We start from the raw sequence: 25,115 nt of genomic DNA on the forward strand, positions 1-25,115 counted from the left end.
ATGTGACAGACAATACAATGAGTTTGTTCTTTACACTTTACATCAGGAGAAGAGGACTGAATTAAATTTAGCCTTTGATTGGATAAGTGTCCTAATCTAAAGTGCCAAATGTTGAACTGCTGTTGTGTCACAACATTGCAAATCTGAGTATTGGAGGAAGGTAAGTGAGTTTTGATTTTCTGGTTGGAAGGAGTGCACCTGAGTGAGCTGTGATCAAGGAAGTATAGCCCATGATGAACTCTAGCAAGTCCAATCGTTATCTATGAAGATATGACCTATAGAAAATAGAAGTGATCCAAGAATACTAAGCAAGTAAGAGGGTCACGAGTGAATTTGCTCACAGAGAGTAGATTAAAGTTGAAGGTGGGAACACATAGGACATTTTTTAGTATGATAGATGCTGAAAGTTGCACATCACCAATATGGGTGGTAGCAACTTGAGTACCATTAGGTAGTTCAACATGGGCTTTAGTGGTGCATGTGATTGTGGTGAGTAGAGAGGGAGAACAGACCATATGGTCTGTAGCTCCAGTATCAACAATCCAAGGTGTGTCATCAATGCTATGTAATTTTTGATGTGAGAGTGATAAGAAACTATGATGTTGAGAAGGTGAAAAAGGTGATGCTGATGTAGTAGAAAGACAATGAGGTATACCTGCCATGTTGGAATGAGCACTTATGGATGGAGTAGATTCTGTGTTGGTGGAGGTTGTTGCTTGAGGAGTAGAAAGATGGTTATGACTAGGTTGTAGAGTCTGACCATCCACAAATGCTAATAGCTTCTAAACCTGATCCTAAGTGAATGGCAGCTGAGGACCTTCCAAAAACACCTTCCTTTGACCCTCAGACACCACCTAATTAGACGTGTGAAAACCAAAACAACCATTGCTCGAGTACCCTGGCTGAGTCTTTGTGAATTTAAAGTTTGGAGGAAATCCAACAAGCATGTAGCATTTCTCTCGTGTATGCCCTGCCTTTGCACAGTGTTGACAAGTTAAATCTAATTTTTCCTTTCTTTTGAACTGAGCAGCAAGAGCCAAAGATTCAGTGGCTAGCAAGACTAAGCTCCTGGTTTGCCTTTGCCTTTCTTCTTGCAGAACCATAGAAAAAGTCTTATCTAATGAAGGGATTGGGCTCATGAGGATTATTTGTCCTCTGATTGTTTCATAGGAATCGTTCAATCCCATGAGGAATTTGAACACATATATCCCCAACCGAATTAAGTGCTTTACAAGTACAAAGCCCACAAAAGCAGCAAGGTAACGACCTATAGTTGTGCAATTCCTCCCATATACCATTTAATTGAGTGAAGTATTCGCTTACCATCTATGTCCCTTGCACAACAGTGCTGAGTTGCTGTTGAAGTTGGAAAATCCGCATGTTATCTGGTTGAGCAAAATGAGTCTTGAGCTTTTCCCATACCTCTTTTGCAAAGCTGATGTAGAAGACGTTGGAGGCTATTTCCTTCGAAATAGAGTTGAGTATCCATGAGAGAATCAGGTTGTTGTAGTGCAGCCAAGGAACATAGAGAGAATCAGCCAAATTTGGGTTTGAGATGCTCCCATCTAAAAACCCCATTTTGTTCTTAATCGAAATGGCTAGAGTAAAGGACCTATGCCATGTGAAGTAGTTCGACCCAGTGAAGGGAGGAGTGATTACCACAGTGTGGGAGTTATCACTGTGATAAATAAAATATGGGCTGTTTGGGTTTTCTGAGCAAGAAATGACAGAATTGATGGAATCATTGGATTGAGGTGTGTTGTTGGAATCATTGTCCTCTGCCATTGATGGAGCAGTGATTGAGAAAAGGAATGGCAAAAAGATGAGAGATCAAATGCAGAGAAAATGATTGATAAAATGACTCGGAGAAAACAAGGCAATATGAGAATGAGGAAACCAAGCTCTCTGATACCATGTTAAAAGTCTAGGATCGAGATAGAATGAAAGATAGAAGATTTCATTCTCATTGCTCTGCTTCTTTACACAGCCAGGAAAACCATATATATGTATGTGCCGAAAATGATAAATACGCTAGAACCTATTAAACAAAAGAGTAAAAAGAATAAAGTTGAGTCTGCCAGCTAATGCTAAATGCCTATACAAAAGAAGACAAAACTATAACATAATTCATCAGAGTGTAGCAATCATGTAGTGGGACGAGTCACTCTTCTATTTGGAATGTAAAAAGCTCTCATTCTGACGTGCGGTTGTAGGGAAGTGCCCTTCTCTCTTTGCTTTTGTATTTCTTGAGATATATATATATATATATATATATATATATATATATATATATATATGACACACACGTACACATTGACATGAATTATGCATGGGAAGAAAATAGAGAGGCAACCGGCAGTGAAGCATGTCTGCCACTTTGGTAAAGAGCAATTAAAGGAGATAATATCACCCATGCACCTTGCCTTGTAATGGTTATTGTTCACACTTTTGTTAAGCTTTCTTAATTGCTTAGATACAGAAATAACGTCCAGGATGGAGCTGCTAACATGCATTACAATTATTATGGTAACGAAAACGATGCTCTTTGATTTTTGCTTTTGTCATGCATATTATATATAAGATATTCAGAACATTTAAATATTAACTAATAAATAAAGCACCTCGATCGATTGGCCGGGCTTGGATTTAAAACTGTCTTTAATTTATAACCCGTCTCATGAGTTGAAAACCTTGGAAGGAAATGGTACGACAGTTTATATATTTAAATGACGAGCAATGCTAGATACAGTCTCTATTTGGGGACTGCAATACAAGTCTAGACAATTTTATTTTTAAATTTTTTTAAAATTACAAAACTATCACTCCTAAAATGATGCTTTTTCTCATTTAATAAGGGGCCTGCACATGCAGTCTCCAAGTGGGGACTGCAAATAGAATTTCTCTTAAATGACCGACATTAATCTTATATATGAGCCAGCTAGCTAGGGTTCTATAATTAGCTAGGCAGGAAGATATGATTAATTCAAAGATCTTACTTTGAGTAAAGTGAATCACTACTTTGAGCCCCAACGGTGACAATCTAAAGCTAGATACCTAACTTTGATTCACTTTTACACATGATTAATGTTGCCGACCATTTGATTGTTACCCCTTTAATTAGAAAATATTACCAAACTCAAGCTGCTTTCTCATATAATATATATTTGTCATTAGTAATGCCAAGGACCCAAGAATGAGAGCAAAATCATGTATAGTTTTCAAGTACCTATAAGTACTGGTGGACATGATAACTCCGAAGTCCTACCGATCGATTTTTTAATTATATTTTTAATTACTAATTGGGAGCTATATCAAATTATAAATTATAGTTCTGCTTAATTACAACAGCATGATGTGAGTCGTGAAAACCAAAATTGAGATCCATCCATTTATTTATGTATGTTTAGAAACAAAACTTCTTTTTTACTAATTTATTATTATTTAAAAATAACTTATCTTTCAAAACTTCTTTTTTATTAATTTATTATTATTTAAAAATAACTTATCTTTATTTATAAGTTATTTCTTATTATTTTATAAATTATTCCATTACTATTCGTGCAAGGTTTAATTTTTATAACCTTGACCTTTGTGGGGAGTGGAACTCAAAGATAGCGATGATTCTTGCAAAATTAGAACCCGCACGTGTGAGCTAATTAATTAACTCCATTTAGCTATTAAGAATATCTCATATCATCTATGAATAGTATTGAATAGTTTATAATTATAAATAATAATAATAAAATAATCTGAGAATAATTATATTCCCTAACACAGCCTAAGAATTCCATGAAAATAAAGCCCACGTATAGATATATCAGATGAAAAATTATATTCAGCAGCACGATAGTATCATAAACTTGTTTATATCACTATGAGAAAAAGTAGCTTTTGCTGCCAAAAACTGAAGGGGCGAGTAATTTCCAGCCGCAACAAACCATAATTTACTGTAGCCGCTTTTTTGTAGTGGTGAATGTGAAATTCGCCATAAAACATACTTTTTGTAGCGACAAGATATATTTTGCGGCCACTTTGTCTCTTCACAAATAATAATACCATGTAAGATGAAAAATAGCAAGTTATTTCTTAATGCGGCAACATGTTTATCACCGCATTAAGTTAGAAGCGTGCAAAACATTTCTCCCCGTAAAATTACAGAAACCCATTTTCACTGGAGCCTGACTAAAGATCAGCTGCACTCTCCGCACACCTTACATGGTGTTTTTTTTTTTTACTCAACACATTAAGTGTGTTGTAGCTACTGTTGGCTGATATAAATAATTTTTCTTTTCATCGATACTGATCTCTGTCTTCCACCCAATTTTGCTGCAGTCATCGTGAGCCTCCACCACCAAGCATGAACCAATCGTGCCTAGCCACCCTGCCTTCACTACCGAAACAGAGCAAAACCCCCTTCCATCAGTCCATCCCAATCTTCACGTTGAACAAGGTCTGAGAAAACAATGTCGTGCGCCGTGTCGATCTCCACCTTAGTCGATTCTTCTCTGTGACAGATCGACTTCCTTGTTTAATGGCGTCGCCTCCTCACCTAGCCGATAAGTCTCGTCCATCTCTCTCACAATCAATTTACTCTCTCTCTCTCTCTCTCTAACTTTTACTCAGTCCCTCTCTCTCTATAGGCTGCCCAATCGTGTCCCACCGTCGCGCATGGCTTCTCCACTCGGTCCCTGTTTCAGCAAGCTATCTCCTTTCCTTTCAATCTGTGTGGTATTTCTCTCCTTCATTCCATGTCTATCTCTCTCTGTTTTGGGTATATGCATTTAGCTTCTTTTTTTTTTTTGGGTTCATTTGCAAGTGAAAGGTAAAGTCATTGGAGGCTTAAATATTTAGATGCTAGTTTAAATTGATTGTAAATCTGTTACAAATTGCAGTGCTTTATCTACATTAGGAACTTTTTGATGCTAAAGGATTGGTTTTGATCCGTTTTTAGATGCTGATTTATAATTAATTTGGAGTTTTTGGAGGTTTGGCGAGTGTTGTTTTGGGTAACCAAGCAATAGTTAATTTAGTCAATGCTCTCTTCCGTATTTCCTAGATGGTTCTCACAACTTGAAGCGGCTGCTATGTTTTGACCGCAACCCCAAACAATGACATATATATAGATATACCAACATGTGAAATCAGCAACTTTAAGTACTGATTGGAGAGCATGAAAACCATAATCTAGATCCCAAATGAATATGTACCCTCATCTCCACGCGTTTCATGGTCATACACGAGACAAATAAATAATTAGCTCATCACAAACCATCCAAGTGGATGAATTTACATTGACCAAAAGTACTAGGAACCTAGTTGGTATGTTGTAAAAATATCCGTATGTTGCATCCTACCTTTCAAACATCACATGGATTTATTTATTTTTTTAATTTTCGCCTAACAAGTATTTAACATTTTCCATTCAAAATTACTAAAATTCACATATTGCATGCGTTACCAACTTATATTTTAGTCTAAGGTTTATTTTGAATAATAAATGAAAATAGGTAATGTAGCACAATTTTAACAATTGAATCTTTACATGTGGTCTGAGTTTTAATTTTTATTAGTGTAATATGCCGATGTTGATAATTTGGTGTGCAAGCTTTAGTAAAAAGAATTATGGCTCTCCAGTTTGTACTGGATGAATGGTCGATTAACATGATTTATTAACTTCATTCATACCACTTGAAGCTGTAATTAAATATTTTCCACCAGATGGAAAACATTGGCCGTATCGAGGGTTCTGAGAAATAACTTTAGTAATTCATGTACATGATCTGCCTAGCTAGATCAGCTACAAGTCGCTTGTCTTTCTATTTTCTCTTTCACCTTTAAGATGTTAAGAAATTAATAAACACTGCAAAGTATTGCAAAAACTAGTTGTAAAGGTCCTTTCTGTATCTATGTTTCTTTAAGTCCATGATTTATACAAAGAATCATCGATATGCACGAGAACATTATCTTAAATTTCTAAATAAACTTGAAGTACTGATATATGCTATTTCCCTAGCTCTTATCATATATAATATTGCTCCAAGCTTGGAATTTAATTTTGGCAAATTCATGAGTCACACGGCCTTTCTTCTCATCATCGACCCTAGCTAGGTAGCTATAAGGCGCTCATGATCAACATAAGGACGCACACCCTGCATTAATATATTTAAAAGCAAAATTAGAAACTGAAACGAAAGATCATATTTTTAAAAGCGAAGTAAAATTCAACAAGAAATGGCCTTTTTGGTTGGTAGACCAACAGAATCTTAGCAGCTTCTCTCTTATTTCATGCCGTCATGCATGCGGCCAACATCAACGTCGTTCGGAGTTCCATTGCGGCGGCGCAGGGCTGAAATGCTTCGAGGTCACTCTGGAGTCGAGAAATTCCACAATCGGGGAGGAGTTAACGCACCTTGGAACTTTGTACTGGTTGATAGATGCACCCCGGGAGATTGCATAATCCATGAGCTCTTCAAAGGTGCCGTTCTTGACCACCCTGATCTCAAGGGGACCGATCGAGTTGTCTGCAACTCGGATTTGTCTGTACACCGAGTTCAGAGACTCCTCCATGGCTAAGCAGCATAGGTTCAGGACCTCATGAGTCGGAGGGTTAGCCGGTTCCTTCACCAGCAACTCCCAGTAAATTACATAGTGTCCTGGTATTGATTTTGCGTCTGCATAGCTCGTGTACTCGACCACACTTGTGTTGAATTCCTGTAGGAGCGCTGATGCATTATCGCCAGCCTTTTGCAACTCAGCTTCGTCCGTCTTGTCCGAGTCGATGCTCAACAACACGTTCTTTCTTCTTATGAAGCGAAATTGGGGAGCCGAGTTGTAGAAATCGGTGACTTGTAGGATGTCGCCCACTCGGTAGCGACAAAGCCCGGCATAGGTGGTGATTATGAGCTCGTATTGTTTCCCAACTTCGACGTCGGCAAGGTCAACAAGCGGTGGAGGTGAGTCACGAGATACAGCTGGAGCGTCCGGCTCATGTGGCAAGAACTCGCAGTAACACATGTTTGGCATGATAGTGTAGGAAACCTCAGAAGGATTGGACATTGGCTTGAGGTTAAGCCCAAAGTAGCATTCGGAGGAGGCATACATAGTGCATGAAAGAGGTAGCCCCCCGCCGTAATATTCAAGAGTGGGTATGTACTGAGCCATTGCACCCGTTACAATCACGTCTAGGTATTTCGTGTTAGGCCAAATTCTTGTGATTATACCTTCCCAGTTCTCTCCTGAACACTCTTGGGTTATGAACTTGGAGAGTTCGGGATTGGGTTTGACAATTATTTTGGACATGCAATCCCGGAGAGCAGGGTCTGTAATTTTAGGGTTTAAGGCTCCAGCAGAGATGTCATGGGCCAGTTGTTGCCAGTGAAGTTGTAGGAACCGGATGGCTCTTAGCAGGCCGGAGGCAAACACAGCACCGACCCGGAGAACCTCTTCGCGCATAAGGAGGCCGCAGAGCATCTGGGTGTACATGCTCTGAAACGAGTCGGCGCAGAGAATAGCCTCATTCGGGCTGGTGTAGACGTTGTAAGGGTCATACGGCCTGGTCTTGAAATGTTCGCTCTTGTAGTAGCTGGTGAGCACCGGACGTGCCAAGAGCCCACCGGGAGTCTTTGTTTCTGCCTTCACGAACAAGAAGTAGAGTCCCTTCCCTTTGTCTAAACCGGAAACGTATCTGTGAAATATCATTTTTCAAATTATATGAAGCCGAATTTTAGTCTTCAAGCAATAAAACGAAATATATATGTAAGCCTTGCCAAAAACCAAAGGAGTCCAATATAATATAATATATATATATATATATATGTACTTACAGGTTCATCACCGGCATGAGAAGACTGTACAATAGCTGGCGACGGTCCAACTCTTCATGAATCGTCGGCATTAATTTACTCTCACCAGCCGAAGTCGCAGAGCTGCGGTTTCACAATTAATTTCATAACAAAAAAACGTAAAATTAAACCCCAAATAATTTCGTTATAATGTTCTCTAGGCGGCCATTGGATTGCACAAAACAAACTAAAGAATTCTTCTGGCTTTATATAAACTGTATACATATAGTACGGTCTCTACGCATGTTCTCTCTTTCTAGTTCTTTAATTTGTTTCTTTTTCTTTATATTTTAACAGCGAGTGTGAAAGTGAGATTGATTAGCTCGATAATATCTTCACCTGGTCAGGAACTCAGAAATGGGGTGAGCCGAGAAGATGGAGGATCGGTCACCATTAGCAATACGCTGGATGTCAGGTAGAAGATCCTCATAAGAAACGACAGGGATTTTCGACTTGAACGTGTCTCGGTCCGTAGCTCCATTGAGCTGGAACCTCCTGAGGTACTCAGTCTTGGCGTTCCGAAGCAGTATCTCCCCCAAAACCCTCTCCTGGACAGCGTCTGCTTTCCTCGTCATCTCCTCGATGAACAGAAGTGCCTTGGAATCCTTGTCGCACGCCGGAGGGCCAAGCGGGGAGGAGAGCTGTGAATCAACCGCCATTGCTGAAAGCTTAGGGAGAGATCACACAGTTTACTTCAGAAAAAGAAAAGGAAGAAATCGAAGGCAGAATATATGAGAGATCTGGCTAGCAGAACTACTGGTGGTGCAGTGCGGGTTCTTGGTTCGTGAAAGAGCATGGCATTTTTATAGGTGAAATAAAATGGAATTTAGACATTTTTTTTTTCTAGCTTACCTATCGTACCACGTCATAGTCCACGAGGAGCTTTTCCTGGTCACAGAGACGAACCAATAGAAAAAAAAAAACAAAACAAATAGGAAAAAAAATGCGGGGCCCATATATTTGCCAGGTCAGAGCTGCTGGTTTTCGAAATGAACGACAGCGGCAGGCCAACGAAGCTGTTTTGGAGACGGCTGAGACCGTAAGAGTAAGCTAATTTATATGAAAATTTAGTAGGTGTTGGCAACGGGATAGCTAGGTCAGAACTTTGTTATGAATTAAGGGCTGCAACCCGACCAATCCGAACTGAGTTTAGGTCCGACCCGACCCACAAGAAACAGCAACCCGACACCGAATATTTCCTTCCTGCAAATGGCAACTTAGGGCTTCCGAGTTTTCCTTCCTCTATCTGCTTCTCCGAGTTCCACACTCCACCTAATTCCTTAGGTAAGCTTAACTGCTTAAATATACCAACAAAGCAAAAAGGAACAAAAGAAAAAAAAAAGTTTCAGCTTTTCTTCTCCCAATAATCTTTCGTAAAAAGCTTACACTTTTGCTTCCTCTCTCTCTCTCACTATATGTTCTGTGCGCAGAAACGTCGTAGCCCGCAGGGAGAAGAGGCCGTCTGCACATAGCAAAATGCTGGAATACGAATGGGGCAACACTGGCACAATCATGCAATCGAGCGAGGAAGAAACCAACCAGGATTCTGACCAAACTCGCCAAATCTTCGACCACTACGCTCAACCCTTCCATAACAACAGCTTTAACCTCAGCCCACAACCACCGCTTTCTCTCACTTCAACCGGCAACAAACCCATACCCATACTCAAGGTCTATTCGGGTGGGAGGTGAAGATTTCTAGGCCCAGACTGGGGCTCAACCTGGGTGGCAAGGCGAGGTGAGATTTCACAGAATGGGGATGAGAGGCAATGGTGATGACGAAGAGAATGCGGAGGGCAAGGCGGCTAGGGTTTGAACTTTGATATGCAACTAAGAGTTTATAAACATGTTACTTGTTTGTCGGGTTAATTGGGTTGTAACCGATTTTTAGCGGGTTCGACCCGAAATGTAATCCAAATCATCATCTGTGAATTTAGACAGTTCTGTAAGGTAAATTTTAAACAAATGATGTTTCAACATTTCTTGCATTCCAGTGCGGCATTTGTCTAACCTAACTACTAACGTCCAAGTCATCATCTGTGAATTTAGACAGTTCTGTAATGTGAGGCTCAAGATCTGTGTAAAGGGTGTTGAAGCAGAATGAAGAAAGGAGTTGGGAGTTGAAGAGTTTTATGCAATTCTGCATTCTTGGAGGCACTGGTTCCTCGAAAACTAGAGTTCTATTCTTTCTTTCTATTGTTCTTGCATCGTATTCTTTCTCAATTCTCTTGTTTCTGAAACAATTCTGCTGCAATTCTATAACTGGGTTCTTAACAATCTGAGTAGCTTACGCTCAATAAGACATCAATTTTCAGTTGCCCAATTGGCGTGGTTGACTTCCCATGAGTATCTATCGAAGTTAAAGAAAAGAATATAACAAGAGCGTCTCACTCCATATATATCAATTTTAAATCTTAAAGTTTGTACAAGAATTTAGGAGATTTTAACCCATATATACCATCTTTATATAAGATCTTCCCTTCTGTGGCGAGTAACTCCTTGCACACCAAATTTAGAAAATCAGAGGAAAAACATGTAAAACAAATTAACAAGAAAATTTTCCAAAACCAATTTCAATATTGCCAAGTTGACTACAGGCGTTGCAACTAGAATGATACTCCACCTAGAACTCGAATCGGAAGCAGCCTCATGCGGCCTTGCTTCATTCATATAGAAACAAGTTCTATCATACATAAACAACTGCATTGATTATTTTAATACAACACTGAAACAATAAACCACTGATTTCAGATTTATAGACTACTGGTCTATGCTTAAAGATTGAGGATAATGCTCAGCCAGAAGTCTTCTGTGCAAATGCAGCATGACAGCAACTTATCCATCTGGCAGTTACTGATACTGTATGTTTAAACATCCTGCAATTGCAACCAGCAATGGAGATTGGTTACTCAACCCACTGTCTCTGCTACAGTTTTCGGCTGTACTGTGCAGCGCCAACTTGAAAACTTAACACCCCGAGAAACAAGGTAAACTATAAATCCAATATTTGCTGCCGTAAAAGCAGCCACAGCGGATCCAAACAACACCCCATTAACTTCAGAGGAGAAGAAGTCGAGCAACAGATACCAATTAATCACTATTACCAGTGCTGCCACAAGCCACGCAGCCATCTACAAACAAAAGATAAAACAGAGAAAAGGTGAGCTTTTATCCCATTACTAATTTGCTTTTCTATTACTGTACAAAGAAATATACCGTCTGGGCTGCATGACAAGCAAGTACTGGAAAATAATGAGGGGATCGTGTTTTTAGTTTTCTTTCCTATAAATTTATAAGAAACATAAAAACTCGTTGAGCAAAAGTCTTTCTGCAGATGAAGAAGACCCAATAGCTTGATACCTGCGGGCAGCTCTTTGTCAAACTACCACATTAAACAACACGTTGAACAAGTAAATGTGCAGAAAATATCCTCCAAATATATATATATATATATATATATATATATATATATCTGTTTTTTGACGCTAGACTAGGAAGACAGTCACCGGATTTATGCCTAAGCACATCCTATGCTGAAAATTAGATTTTGCTTCCAACTTCAAGGAGAGGCAGGGTATTAGGGAACACATGATCATTAATTAAGGTGAAGGGAAGCAGTGAACTCACTTTTCAAGTCGCTAGTTCTTTATGAAAACACATATGTTACTAAACTATGCAAGAGAACTTGACAGTGGGAAGTTACATGTTGACATTCAACTCTTTCCTCCAGAACAAACAAAATAATCCTGACTTCTACACCAATATGAAGGTGGTAGCATTCCCCAATTTCATGTAATAATCTGGCTGCTACACCAATCACATTAGCACTCCCTTGCAAATGATTATACCATCCCCTCTTAGCGAGCAAAGGTCTTGCGATATACTGGACAAAACCCCGCTACTTTCATTTTATTAGATCCCCAGAGAATTTAGCAAAATACAATTGATCAAAGTCACAGACTCACAAATACAGATGTAAAAAATGCCACTGCCCATGCAGGTAAAAGACTGCAATACCAAGTCAGTATGCGCACATGTATGTATGCGACTAATCAAATCACTTGGTAACAGTAACAGGAATTCAGAAAAGAAGCTAAACTCAACAACTGGGCACAGACTAAAGAGTAATTTTCAAATGAACAACAAAGTGATATGACATTACCATAGCAATTTCTAACGATGAGGCCATACCCAGAATAGAACTATGCACAAAATTATTGTCCAATACCGAAGAAAAGAAAAGACAGAGAGATTGTGAGAGTTATACAAGATACCCTCAAATTACTTGCTCAAAGTCAAGTCAACTGTAGATTTCTGTAAAATGTATACATAGATTTCTAACCTGATGGCATCAAACGCTCATCCCAAGAAATTAAAAATGATAGTGAAGATGCAGACTAAAGGATTAACATACTTGAGAACTGAGCCGATTTTAAAAGTGCCCATGATCTGCTGCCTTGACACCAAACAAAGCAGGGGAATAAGTGCGAAGGGAATCTGGACTGACTTGAAGCACATTAAGCCATTCATTTAGAACATCTAACGTGCCCTCAGAGGTATCAAAGACAAGAGCAACTATAATAGTTGGGATGATTGCAAAGCTTCGTGTGATCAATGCTCTCATCCATTTTTTCAACCTCAAGTTTAGGAAACCACCCATGATAAACTGCCCTGCATAAGTACCGGTAATGGTTCTACTTTGACCAGCTGCTAATAACCCAATAGCCCAAATATATAAAATCGGAAAAAGTCCACCCCCGTACTTCTCTTGGAGATACCGTCCTGCATTTAGAAGGCCAATCCTATCGGCTATTTCTGCACCATAAAACCCTTGGGCAAACACAGTTGTAACAAATAGATTGATAATGAATGACACAACAAGGGCCACAGTGGACTCAATGGAGTAGTACTGAATAGCTTCTTGGACTTGACCTTTCTTGCTATGGTCAATCTCCCTTGATTGTACATATTAAGGTAGTGGAATTACCAAAGGCTTCTAGAAGCAAGAAGAATATTCAAGAAGATTTGCATTGTAACTAATCATGTGACGTGTCCCAATCATAAGGGTTCTGTTGCTTTCTGATTTCTCTATATATTCATTCCTGTACGCACTGCCTTTGTAATGTAGTGGTTAGAATACTTTTCCCTTTCAATACTAAGAGAAAGTTTCTCTTAGGCATTCTGTCAAACTCTTGGTGCCCATTCCTCAATATGGTATCAAGAGCCTGACCAGGACTCACGTCCTTTCCCTTCCTGCTTTTCTACAATTTTTTTTTCCCACAATGGCTCCATCCGATAAAACCACAAATATCCTCACTACTGCATCTCACTTCATTACAATCAAGCTTACCATAGATAACTATCTTCTATGGAAAGCTCAAATTGTTCCTTTCTTGCAGGGCCATCAATTGTACGGGCATGTTGATGGTTCCCTACCGATGCCTCCTTCCTCCATTGACAATGTTCCTAATCCAGAGCACAAAAAATGGGTTTTACAAGATAAACTCATTATTTCTACTCTAAATTCCTCCCTTTCAGATTCAGTCCTCGGACAAGTTTTGGATTGTCATACTTCTGCTGAAATATGGACCACTCTCCAGAATCTCTTTTCTGCGAGATCTTCCGCTCATGTGTGCCACACGAAATTTCAGCTAGCCACTCTCCGAAAGGGTCCCGAATCAGTCTCTGATTATTATAACAGAGCCAAGTCTCTTGCCGCTAGCTTAACTGCTGCTGGTCATGTTCTCAGCGACTCAGAATTTTCCATTTCTTTGCTCGCGGGTCTAGGCACTGAGTATGAATCTTTGGTTACTTTTCTAACCACTCGTGCTGATACTATTTCTTCCGCTCAGCTCTACAGTTACCTCCTAAATCATGAGTCCCGTATTTCTTATCAAACCCAGAATTTACTTGCTAATACTTCTCTTGCTGCCCATCATACCGTTCGATATCCTCCTACTCCTCAATCCTCTCGTGCTCCATCCCGTGGAGGTCGACGAGGTCGTGGGCGTGGTCCTTTCACTCCACGTCCCGCTTCACCCCAGTTTTATCCTGCTTCTCCACGTCCTGATACTCGTCCACAATGCCAACTGTGTCAGAAATTTGGTCACACTGCCTTGACCTGCTACCATCGGCTTACCACTCCATACCCATCATCTTCTCCCGCACCTTTTCAAGCCAATAACACATCTTTGTCTACTCCATCACCCAATACCACAACCTGGTATCCTGATACTGCTGCCTCTCACCACTTCACTTCAGAGTTCAATAATCTCAACCTGGAGTCGACGCCATATCAGGGACCTGACCAAGTCTTCATCGGAGATGGCTCATCACTTCCTATTCATCATCTCGGTTCCGCTCAGATACCGACCACAGCTGGCATTTTTCTGTTACATAATTTACTTCATGTTCCCTCAATTTCTAAAAATCTTCTTTCTGTATATCAATTCTGCAATGATAATAAAGTTTTCTTTGAATTTCACTCTGATTTGTTTCTTGTGAAGGATTCACGTTCCCGGGAAGTACTCCTTCAGGGTCACGTTGAAGATGGCCTCTATGCGTTCCAGTCTAGTGCAGTGCCCTCCTCACCTCCTCGTGCCTTCCTTGGTGTTAGAACTTCAGCTCAACTCTGGCATTCCCGATTGGGTCACCCTTCCCCACGCACTACTGCTTTTATTCTTCGCCGTTTCAATCTTCCGTTTACAAGTTCAACTTCAATAAAAAATTGCTCTGCTTGTTGCAACGCCAAGGCTCATGTTCTGCCTCACCCACCCACCTCGTCCCGCTCCACTCGCCCATTTGAATTATTATTTCTTGATGTTTGGGGTCCTGCCCTTGAGCTCTCCATGAATGGCATGCGCTATTATCTTTCTTTAGTTGATGATTATTCCAAATATGTCTAGTTTTTTCCTATGCAAATGAAATCTAATGTTACTCCTTTAGTTTTGGCTTTCCTTCGATATGTGAGTAATACTTTTAATACCACGATTGTCTCAGTTCAAACTGACTGGGGTGGCGAATTTCGTCCCCTTAAAAATATTTTTTAGTCTTGTGGTATAACTCATCGGGTCACATGTCCACACTCTCATCAACAAAATGGAAGTGTGGAACGTCGACATCGTCATATTGTTGAAACCGGACTATCTCTTTTATCTCATGCCTCGGTTCCGCATTCTTTTTGGGCCCAGGCTTTTCAAACCGCCACTTTTTTGATTAATTCTATGCCAACTCCGCTTTTGCAAAATAAATCGCCCTTTGAGGTATTAATGGGCCGTCTTCCCGATTATAAATTTTTTAAAATTTTTGGGTCTGCATGTTGGCCCAATCTCAGGCCTTTTAATCAACATAAAATGGATTATAGATCCAAACCCTGTGTTTTCATGGGCTATAGTCCATATCACAAAGGGTACATTTGTCTTCATATTCCCACAGGTCGCAATTATATTTCTCGTGATGTAATTTTTGATGAGACTGTTTTTCCATTTGCATCTCAAGCTGATCTCTCTCCCGTAACCCAACAACGTCGGCCCTTCATTGTTTCCTCTCACAATAATTCTAGCCTCCTTTCGTCTGATTCCATACATGTCTCAAGGCCCACTTCTCCTATAACCCAGCCCACTGCTCCTATAACCCAGCCCATATCTCCATCTAACCCTAACCCCATCTTATTCTCTCCTACACGCTCGTCTGCCGCTAGCTTGTCTTCAAGTTCTTCCCCTTCGTCTCAATCTTCCCTGTCTCCTGCTGCAGTCACATCATCCTTGCCGAATACGGTTTCACAACTCGAGTCTGCTGATATTCCCTCTTCTCCTCATGATCCACATCCTTCTTCTTCCACTCATCCCATGGTTACAAGGTCCAAAACCCATACTCAGTGTCCTCGTCGTCGCACTGATGGAACGATCCCGTGGCCTTCTCGTCAACCATCTGGTTCCCTTACCACATCCACTATTCCCCAAACTTCTTCTTCCCTTTCAGTTCCCGAAGAACCAACCTCGTTCTCAGAAGCTTCTAAATATGCTGAATGGCGTACTGCCATGGCTACTGAGTTTGATGCTCTTCTCCATAATCAAACTTGGGATCTTGTTCCTCCCTCATCGACCTATAATCTTCTTGGATCCAAGTGGGTTCTCAAGTCCAAGCGCCGCGCTGATGGTTCTCTTGAGCGTCGCAAGGCACGTCTTGTTGCTCAAGGGTTTCATCAGCAACTCGGATTGGACTATCATGAAACCTATAGTCCGATTGTGAAACCAGTTACCATTCGGCTTTTGCTCTCTCTTGCTGTTACCTCCAACTGGTCACTGCACCAACTTGACGTCCAGAACGCTTTTCTGCATGGTGACCTTGAGGAGGCTGTCTACATGAAGCAACCTCCCGGTTTCGTGAATCCCGATTTTCCGGCACATGTCTGTAAGTTGAAAAAATCTCTATACGGTCTAAAACAGGCCCCTAGGGCCTGGTTTGCCAAATTAAGTGACAAGCTGCTTCATCTTGGTTTTACGTGTTCTACTTCAGATTCATCCCTTTTTATTATGCGTACTGCTTCTGACTGTTTATATCTTCTGATATATGTTGATGACATATTGGTGACTGGTTCAAATTCCACTCTTATTGCTGATTTTATTTCTTCCTTGAAGCAATATTTTCCTGTTAAAGATTTAGGGTTCCTCAATTTTTTTCTTGGTATAGAAGTGTCCCGCACACAATCTGGTTTATGTCTGTCTCAATCCAAATATATTCATGATTTATTGATACGGACTCACATGCATGAATCTAAACCAGTAAATACGCCTATGTCTGTTACTGAAAAATTAACAGCCTTAGATGGACCTCTTTTTGATGACCCTCAATGGTACAGAAGTGTTGTAGGAAGTCTTCAATATCTAGCCTTTACTAGACCAGATATCTCATTTGCTGTTAATCGTGTTTGTCAGTACATGCATAGTCCTCGCCTTCCCCACTGGAAGGCAGTCAAGCGCATACTTCGTTACTTGAATCATACCCGCACTTTTGGTCTTTGTTTTTCCTCATCTTCATCATATAAACTTGATGCCTTCTCTGATGTTGACTGGGCCGGGTGTCCAGATGATCGTCGCTCCACAGGAGGTTTTTGTATTTACTTTGGTAGTCATTTAATCTCTTGGGGTTCAAAAAAACAACCCACTGTTGCTCGGTCTTCCACGAAAGCCAAGTATAAATCTGTTGCTAATGCTGCCTGTGAAGTTATTTGGTTGCAGTCACTATTGCAAGAACTTGGTATTCGGCTCTCAACTCCACCAATTCTTTGGTGTGATAATCACGGAGCTACATACCTTTCACTTAATCCAGTTATGCATTCAAGAACGAAACACGTGGAGTTAGATTACCACTTTGTTCGGGAACGTGTTGCAGCCAAAACTTTACAAGTTTCTTTCATCTCCAGCAAAGATCAGATCGCAGACATCATGACTAAACATCTCTCAGCACCTCGGTTTACACAGCTTCGATCAAGCCTCACTATTGTTCCAGTGATGCTTGGCTCGCTGGGGGATATTAAGGTAGTGGAATTACCAAAGGCTTCTAGAAGCAAGAAGAATATTCAAGAAGATTTACATTGTAACTAATCATGTGACGTGTCCCAATCATAAGGGTTCTGTTGCTTTCTGATTTCTCTATATATTCATTCCTGTACGCACTGGCTTTGTAATGTAGTGGTTAGAATACTTTTCCCTTTCAATACTAAGAGAAAGTTTCTCCTAAGCATTCTGTCAAACTCTTGGTGCGCATTCCTCAATATGATATCAAGAGCCGAGTGCAAGAAAACATTGTGAGGCATAATAATGCAACCCACTACTCCAACAGCCTGCCGTATTGTTCTAGAGCTTAGTTTTGGAACTAAAATACCTATGAAAATGTATCCATTTGATTGCATATTAGTTCAAGGTAGCACAATGGTCTGAAAATTGCAAGAATATAAAACAAATTATAGGTAGAAAAATATAAAAAAAAAAAAAAAAAAAAAACATTTTTTAACCGAGAAGAAGTTCTATGCCACTTGACTTTGTTTCACCAAACATCCAAGCAAATGAAACTGCCATTGTCCCAATAAGAACAGCAAAAACCGCTTCCAATTTCCTAACACCATAGTTCTCAAGAAACAGAAAGATAAAACTGTAGAAGACAATAAAAAGAATTATAGTCAAAGCTATAATTTTGTACACAAAATACACGATTCAGTTGCTCAAAAGGTTAAAAGAAAGAAAATTCATATTTCAATTTTATTTTTTTGAACATCTCTTTCACTTGGAAATTCAGCAGAACCTGTTTATACCATCCAGTATGATGGAGAGATTTTTTTTTTTTTTTTTTGTCAAAACCTAACTCTGGATGGTTTCCACTCAGTTTTCCTGGAAACCAACCAGGGTTTACCACTTTTATTACATAAATATAGCATAATTACCGAGATATATTAAAAAAAAGAGTTTAACTATACAACCGTTACTGTTCATCCATCCACCACACTCATCTGACGTGGTTTTTTTTTTATTTTTTTATTTTTTATTTAAGAGAAAACGTGCGTTTTAATTTTATTTCAATTCCCTCCCCCCTGCCCCCGTCCCGCGTTCTTCCTCGTTTCTTCTCTCAGAAACCATTTCCCTTCCTTCCCCCGCGTTCTCTCCTCCACTCCCCCAGCTCGTGTCCTTTCGCAGCCAGCTTCACCCTCTGCCAGCCCCGTGCATCTCCAACAGTCCGGAAGTGCGTGGCTCCATCACGTCGGCACAGAGTGACAAATACTGTCCACTGGGTTTGCCATTTATGTACGGCTTTCTGCTGCAGAGCCACCTTAGTAGTCCTCCGCTCGTTGCATTCAGTCCTCCACTGGTTTGCTGCTGCCGAGAGCCACCTTAGCTCGTCTTGCAAGAGTAAGAAATTTCAGAAAATGGGTTTTTTTTTTTCTCTTTTCGTTGCATATCTCCGATCGTCTTACAGATCGATTCATGTTTGTTTGATCTGTGTTTTGTGGGATTTTTGGGTTGTTGATGTTGTATGTTTTTTTGGTTGTTGATAACATCTGAAATGAGCCGATTTGATGTTTGTTTCATCTGTGTTTTGTGGAACTTTTGGGTTGTTGATAACATCTGAAGATATTTATGGAGACACCATCGATATTGCAAGCAGTGGTCAACTGGTTTGCTATGTATGAGGTTGTTGATAACATCTGAAGAGCTTTTGGCCCTTATTTTCTCTAGTAAAAATAAACTATCTTTAGAAGTTCTTAAATTTTTTACTTAAAAAAAAAAACACAAAAAAGTTTTGGAAACATCCACTAGGTCCCATTTAGCCATCCTTATTGCTATGTATGAGGCTATATATGTTGTACAATAGTTTGTGTAAAAAAAATTGGCCCACTAATGTTTAGTTGGATGGGGTTGTTTGTTGCCTTTGTGCAAGTAAATGGAAAACTAGTTTATAAACAAATGTGGGACAGTCTAGACAAACAGTTTAGAATATGATTCATTTTAGAATACCAGTCTCAAGTCTCTAATTTTTTCACTATCCTCTGTTTTGCTGCTTCCAAGAATTATAAGAACTCCTTATAATTCTTTAATAAGTGAGAATTGCCAACGTTAGAAATTGCAATGGTTTTGGTGAAAGCCAATCACACATCGCCTCAAAACTCTATTCCGGCGAAAATTATCCCGTTGGGAATACATTAAGGTAACAATAAATAATAAGTTGGAAAAAAAAAGTCAATTGCGGCGATTTGAAGTGACGACTTAGCAACCAAATAATTCTAGAAAATATCATGACCATTATAGGATTCTAGAAAGATCACTTGAAATGCCTTCGTAATTCTCATATGAAACTGATCTTTAATTGAGTTATAAAAGTTTAGATTTGATTTTTTTGGGGCTAGGTAGAAGTTCTTTTTATATGTTGCAGTTAAAAATGGACGTAGCACTCTGACCAGTTTTTGTTTACTATCTTCAACTACCTTGCAATGCAGCTGCTAAGCTAAGTATTACTACTAGAGGTAAGCGTGAAAATGCCCAGATAATGTTAAATGAGTTTAGCTGTTTCGAACTGCCTAATGATGCTATAACACATACATTACGATAATATTATTGTGCACAAATTGTTTTCTAGGTGGATAAGAAAATTAGAGATTAGAGCATTTGAATTATTTTAGTTTTTCTATGCATATATATATATATATATATATATATATATATATTTTTGCTTCAGCTAGGCTCAGGTTCGAAATTTTTCTGGTGTTATCAAACTTGTGATATCAAATGGTTATTAATGGTTTGTTGTCTTCTTCATAATCATGCAGAAGCAAATGGCTGTTTTTTGGTCTTGATTAAGTCTTATGGAATGGCGTAGGCAGATTTCAAAGGTTATGTATTCAAACTCTTGTGGAATGTGTCCACACTTTTGGCTTACGCGACAGTTGGAGAGTATGTACTAGAAGTTGAAAGGAGAATGACTTTTGTGCTTGGAAATTTTTATAACCTTTGGTGAATTTTGAAGTTGCCATAGATACAACCTTGACAAATTTGTAAATAAATTTGTATATGAAGTGGAGAATAGTTTGAAGGTTTTTAGTACATTCGTAAATTATTATGGTTGGATGCTAGTTTGAAAATGTAACATTTTGGTGTGGAAAAAGATTTAGTACCACGTGTATATTAGATATATATATTTACTAATTATATATTAATAAAAGAAGTATAAGAATTTTTTGATGCAGGTAGTTATGAGTCTAGTGCCTTATATGTGGACTAGTAGTTTATTTCCGTATGAATATAGTCAGTTATGTATTGGTCCATTACCACCATGACCACAGTTGGCCATGGAGATGTACATGCAGTGAACATGTTGGAAATGTTCTTCATATGCCCCTTCATTTTGTACAACCTTTGGCCTAACTGCCCGCATTATTGGTAAGCACTGAACTCTGGTATTTTCTGTTTCCTTGGGCTTAGATTGTTTTAACTGTTTGGATTGTCCTTTAGTTGTCATTGAACTCTCCTATTTTCTGTTTCCTATTAAGATAATTCTGGGCTGGTATTATCTGATTTGTGTTGGCTCTGAATTGGTTGGGATTGGCTAGCTTGTGTTGCAGAAATTTAGCCGTGTGGTTTTTTTTTCCAGCCCTACTGTGGAGAGTGTGTATCTCTTCAAGGGGATCTTGAAGAAAACACCACACTTTTGGTATGAAATTTCATAATATGTATATATTATTGATTCTATAACAAATCTAAGCATTTCTTTAGTTTGTGAAGATCATTCCAATGAGATGTAGAGTAGAAGAGAAGTATACTATTTGTATAAAAAGTTCATTGCATATGGTTTCTTATCGTTTTACTTGCCAAAAAAGTTCATTGGAAATGATTTCTTTAGTTTTACTTGCAATGCGTTAAGTAAGTTATTTCCTACCGGGTCAAGTTTTGTAAGTTTAATGCAATATTTTCATAGCATTAAACATGAACAGCAGCACAGTTTGAGGGTGGCTTTATTGTCAAAATTTATAAGCTTATTGCAGTAATTTATCATTTATCTAAGCATTTATGTTTCTAGTGCAGCGGCTTGGGCAACTGCAGCATACATGATGAAACTTCAATGAGTAGCATATGAGCATATGAGCATGGCTTTTGTGTTGTTAGGATATGGACGTGTACGGTTGGGAAATATGGTATTTGTTGGTGTTTTATTGGGAATCTGGTTCAACAAAGTTCCTGTTTTAGTGATATTGTATTTCATTTTGTATAAGCTCAAGATCCATTTTTTTATGAATCTCGGATTGATTGTAGTCTGGTTCAAGTTGAATTTCTTTATTTTTGTATTTGAGGAGGTTGAAGATGCATTTGGCTACTGTTGTAGGAAGGTGAATTCTGAAACTCTAATGTTTGTCTTTTTCATTATGGAGATGTTAAACTCATGCCAAGTTAATGTAATAGAGTGGATTAAATATCTGCACTTTCGTGTGGTTGTGGTTAAGTGCTGATAAGAGCCATGTGACATGTAATTGTTATTGCTCATGGGTTTGAGATAGCGTTCTTAAATGACGAAAATAAGTATGCAGGGGAATGTTTTCCGTAGCTCACAAATGTTTCTTTAATGCAGTTTTTTATTTATTTCTTATTCACATTTTTCCCGTTAAATATGCTCCTCCTCATCATCTTTGGAGCTCACATCTTCGGCATTTGGTGTTATACGAGAGAAGTAATGCTAACACAATGTCTTAGAAGTCTATGGCATCTAACAAAGTGGATTTCATAATCTGCATTCCTTTATAAAAATATATTCAAACGGTATATGATCGTGAAAATGAAGTCTTAAAGTCACTGTGTGTACCACATTCAACAATTCCTTCCAACCCAACAACAATATAAAGTCACTAACAACATAAAGTTCCCAATAATTACACATTGACAGTCCAAAATCAAAGCCAACTACCTCCAAAAATATTGGCAACTCCAAAAGATAAATAAAAAAAATATTGTCAATTCCAAATATCACATTCAGAACCAACCAAAAAAATATAGACACAAGTCACACAACAAAATATTGTCATTCTATTTACACAAAATATTGCCATTCTATTTACACAAAAATAGAGACACAAAAAAATAGTCATTCTATTTACATTTAAAACTAACATGATAAACCATGCCATTCAGAACAAATCAAAAACTATTACAAGAGATACAAACCAATATAGACACAACAATATACGTACGACCCTATTCTCTACTATCCTTCTTTGGAGCTCGTCTTCATGCTTCTTTAGCATTTTCTCTCTATCTATTAGTTTGTCTTTTTCTTTTTGAGCTTCATACTCACGCAACAATACAGCATCCTCCCTCTTCCGAAGATCATTATCTCTTGTCAAGTTTTTCTCAGATAATACTGATTGAAGTATATCTGCCCAAATGAAGAATTTACATTTTCTTTCTCCCTGTGTACAATTCAAGGTTTTCAATCTTCATGTATAAAAATTGATCTACATGCATTCAAGAGAAATACAAAATATGGGAAATTAATTACCGTATGATAATTCGGTCAAGCATAAAATTTCCGTCCAGGATTATTGTGAGTGTAGGAGATCTTTAATGGCGTTTTCAAACCACACCAACAACTTGGTGATTCGATTTCAAGATCATTAACTACACACGACGATGATTGACTCGATGCCATAGTTTGTCTACGTGATGATTGACAGATGACTACTTTAAGTTCAACACTGAATTATTACCAGCAGTGACCATTATCAGAATTATTAGACAGTAGGAGCAGAATATCAAACATCATATAAACCACAAGGCAAATATGACACCAATTAGCAGATAGAATAGAGGTAAAAAATTATGGGTGCAACTAGATTTCACATCCAATTTAGCATTTATTTTTTTTTTTTTTACAAGCCAAGTAAAAAATCCATCAAAATGCAATGGTTGAGAAAATAAACTATTACATTACATTAGATGTGGACATGAATTTTGATGAAGTTTCCTGCTTTAGCAATATAAAGATTTCGCAAGAAAGAATAACCTCACAAAAAAAAAATTAAGCCAACAAAATTTAAGTTATATAACACTAAACATGGTTTAGCTGAACGCTATGGAACTTTTGATAGCAAACAGAAATAAGAAAATGCATTCCTAGGTTCTCATATAGCCATAGCAAATACCAATGCACAACAACAAAGGAAGATTGCAAACAATCTAAATGATCAGTTTGTTTTTTCCCTGAGACTGGATGATCAAGCAAATATTTTAACACCTATGTTATGAACAGCACAATTTGAACAATGTTGACCAGTTATTGTATATTCTGTACTAGAAAACTGCAGAGAGTGAAAAGAAGGGAAGGAGTGTTTTCAAAACCCTTGTGTTTGAGTTGTTTGGATCTTGCATGAACTATATGATTGTGGGCGAGTCAGAATTCTTAGGTTATTAATTTGCTTAAGAGGTTTTGTTTGATTTATAAGTTTTTTGTTTTTGATCTCTGTATTAAGATATTGCTTTTGCATGTTCAATCTTATGATACTGCTACTAATCTTTTGCCATTAGAAACCTATATTCTATTGCACAAAATTATGAATGGAATGCACTAGCAAGTTTGCAAAGATGAAAAGGGTTTTGCCTTAATTTCCTTTTGGCAATAGTATGACAATTGAAATAATTATCAGTAACTTCATGACCAGTAACTAAAAAAAAAATTTCTGTCACATATGCAGACCACTTGTGACTACACATTAGCATAAATACAATGAGATCATGAGAGAATTGTTTTAAACAGCCAAAAAGAGGCATATAATTTACTAAAATACAAATTAATACAGACATAAGATTTAGGTACAACTAACAAAACTATCTAGCATAAAATATTTTGGCAAATTGCTAACTGTTTACTTGGCAATTATTTTACATTCAACACTTAACATTGTTCATAACAGAGCTTTTACAAAAATAAAATGTAATTTACAACGGCTGTAACCTAATTTCTAAAAGGTTTTTTATTTGGAGTACAAAAAATACTAGGGTTTTCAGTCGGCTTTTGCACTTGTTCATTGTACCATAGAAATTATGCATGGCCATTAACATTGGAATCCAGACGCAGAGCAGAAAAAAAAAACAGAATTTAATGTGTCAACATGTGCGACTGAGAAGTTAGTCCTATTAAAGTGTCTCCAAAATATTTTTAATTGTTGACACAAAAAAGATAAGGAAAAATGCAGAAACTCAGAGAGAGAGAGAGAGACGCAGCATTACCACAAAGGTAGATGCATAAACCGAATTTGAAACAAAAATTACCTTTCACGGGGATTTCTTCAAACTGAAAAATTGAAGGGAGTCAGCGAGTTGGGTCTTCAAACGGTTGTGGTGAATCGGTCCATGTGTCTCCAAAAATAATGCATAAACAAAAATGAGAGATGGATCTTCAAAGGTAGACATTTAAAATGAATTGGAAAAAAAAAATTACCTTCGACTAAATTTCTTCTACTGAAGGGGGTGAGGGAGATGGGTCTTCAAACGTTAGGCTCCATCACTCCAGCGGCTTCGGGCTGAAGGGGGGAGAGAGAAGGGGTGAAATAAAATGCATATCTTCCAGTTAGTTGTTTCTAGGGTTTGGGAGATTTTGGAGATTTTGGGGATTTTGGGGTTAGGCCGTCGGGATGGAGATGCGGTTCGAGAGGGAGAGTTCTGAGTCCGGAAGATGGAGATGCGGCTCGAAGAGGGAGAGTTTTGAGGCTCGAAGATGGAGATGCGTTTCGTCGAGTGG

General features: G+C 38.5%; 1 protein-coding gene, 1 long non-coding RNA gene and 1 pseudogene across 6 annotated transcripts; all 3 read right to left on the minus strand.

The window, feature by feature from the left end:
- Positions 1 to 5,878: 5,878 nt before the first annotated feature.
- LOC109017877 (probable indole-3-acetic acid-amido synthetase GH3.1) lies at positions 5,879 to 9,457 on the minus strand. Of its 5 annotated transcripts, none has more exons than XR_004797801.1 (5): positions 9,228 to 9,457; positions 8,181 to 8,482; positions 7,824 to 7,925; positions 6,258 to 7,684; positions 5,879 to 6,149 (listed from the first exon to the last, which is right to left on the minus strand). XR_004797801.1 is itself a non-coding variant. In XM_035683602.1 (5 exons), the coding sequence occupies exons 1-5, from the start codon at positions 9,432 to 9,434 to the stop codon at positions 6,113 to 6,115; spliced, it is 1,923 nt and encodes a 640-aa protein (XP_035539495.1). In that variant the 5' UTR covers positions 9,435 to 9,457; the 3' UTR covers positions 5,879 to 6,112. The 5 variants fall into 5 exon arrangements, 4 of the variants coding, with proteins under 4 accessions (XP_035539495.1, XP_035539494.1, XP_035539496.1 ...); XM_035683602.1 differs by having other exon boundaries at positions 6,410 to 7,684; XM_035683601.1 differs by lacking the exon at positions 5,879 to 6,149 and having other exon boundaries at positions 6,184 to 7,684.
- A 929-nt stretch (positions 9,458 to 10,386) lies between these two features.
- LOC109014697 lies at positions 10,387 to 12,804 on the minus strand (annotated as a pseudogene).
- Positions 12,805 to 22,448: 9,644 nt separating this feature from the next.
- On the minus strand, positions 22,449 to 24,952 carry LOC118344065. The gene is made up of 3 exons (XR_004797831.1): positions 24,647 to 24,952; positions 22,878 to 23,073; positions 22,449 to 22,788 (listed from the first exon to the last, which is right to left on the minus strand). It is a non-coding gene; the product is annotated as an uncharacterized LOC118344065 (long non-coding RNA).
- Between the last annotated feature and the right edge of the window lie 163 nt (positions 24,953 to 25,115).

The sequence above is a fragment of the Juglans regia genome, chromosome 12 (assembly GCF_001411555.2).
Source record: "Juglans regia cultivar Chandler chromosome 12, Walnut 2.0, whole genome shotgun sequence".
Classification (NCBI taxonomy): Eukaryota; Viridiplantae; Streptophyta; class Magnoliopsida; order Fagales; family Juglandaceae; genus Juglans; species Juglans regia.

Excerpts from the sequence above, each read along its gene's own strand:
- LOC109017877 (XM_035683601.1), bottom strand. The coding sequence starts at position 9,434 with ATGGAAGGGTTGAGCGTAGTGGTCGAAGATTTGGCGAGTTTGGTCAGA. Across the intron at positions 8,483-9,227 it reads GAGAGAGAGGAAGCAAAAGT|CTCTCCTCCCCGCTTGGCCC; the intron begins GTAAGCTTTTTA and ends GTTGATTCACAG. Across the intron at positions 7,926-8,180 it reads ATTTCTGAGTTCCTGACCAG|CTCTGCGACTTCGGCTGGTG; the intron begins GTGAAGATATTA and ends GTGAAACCGCAG.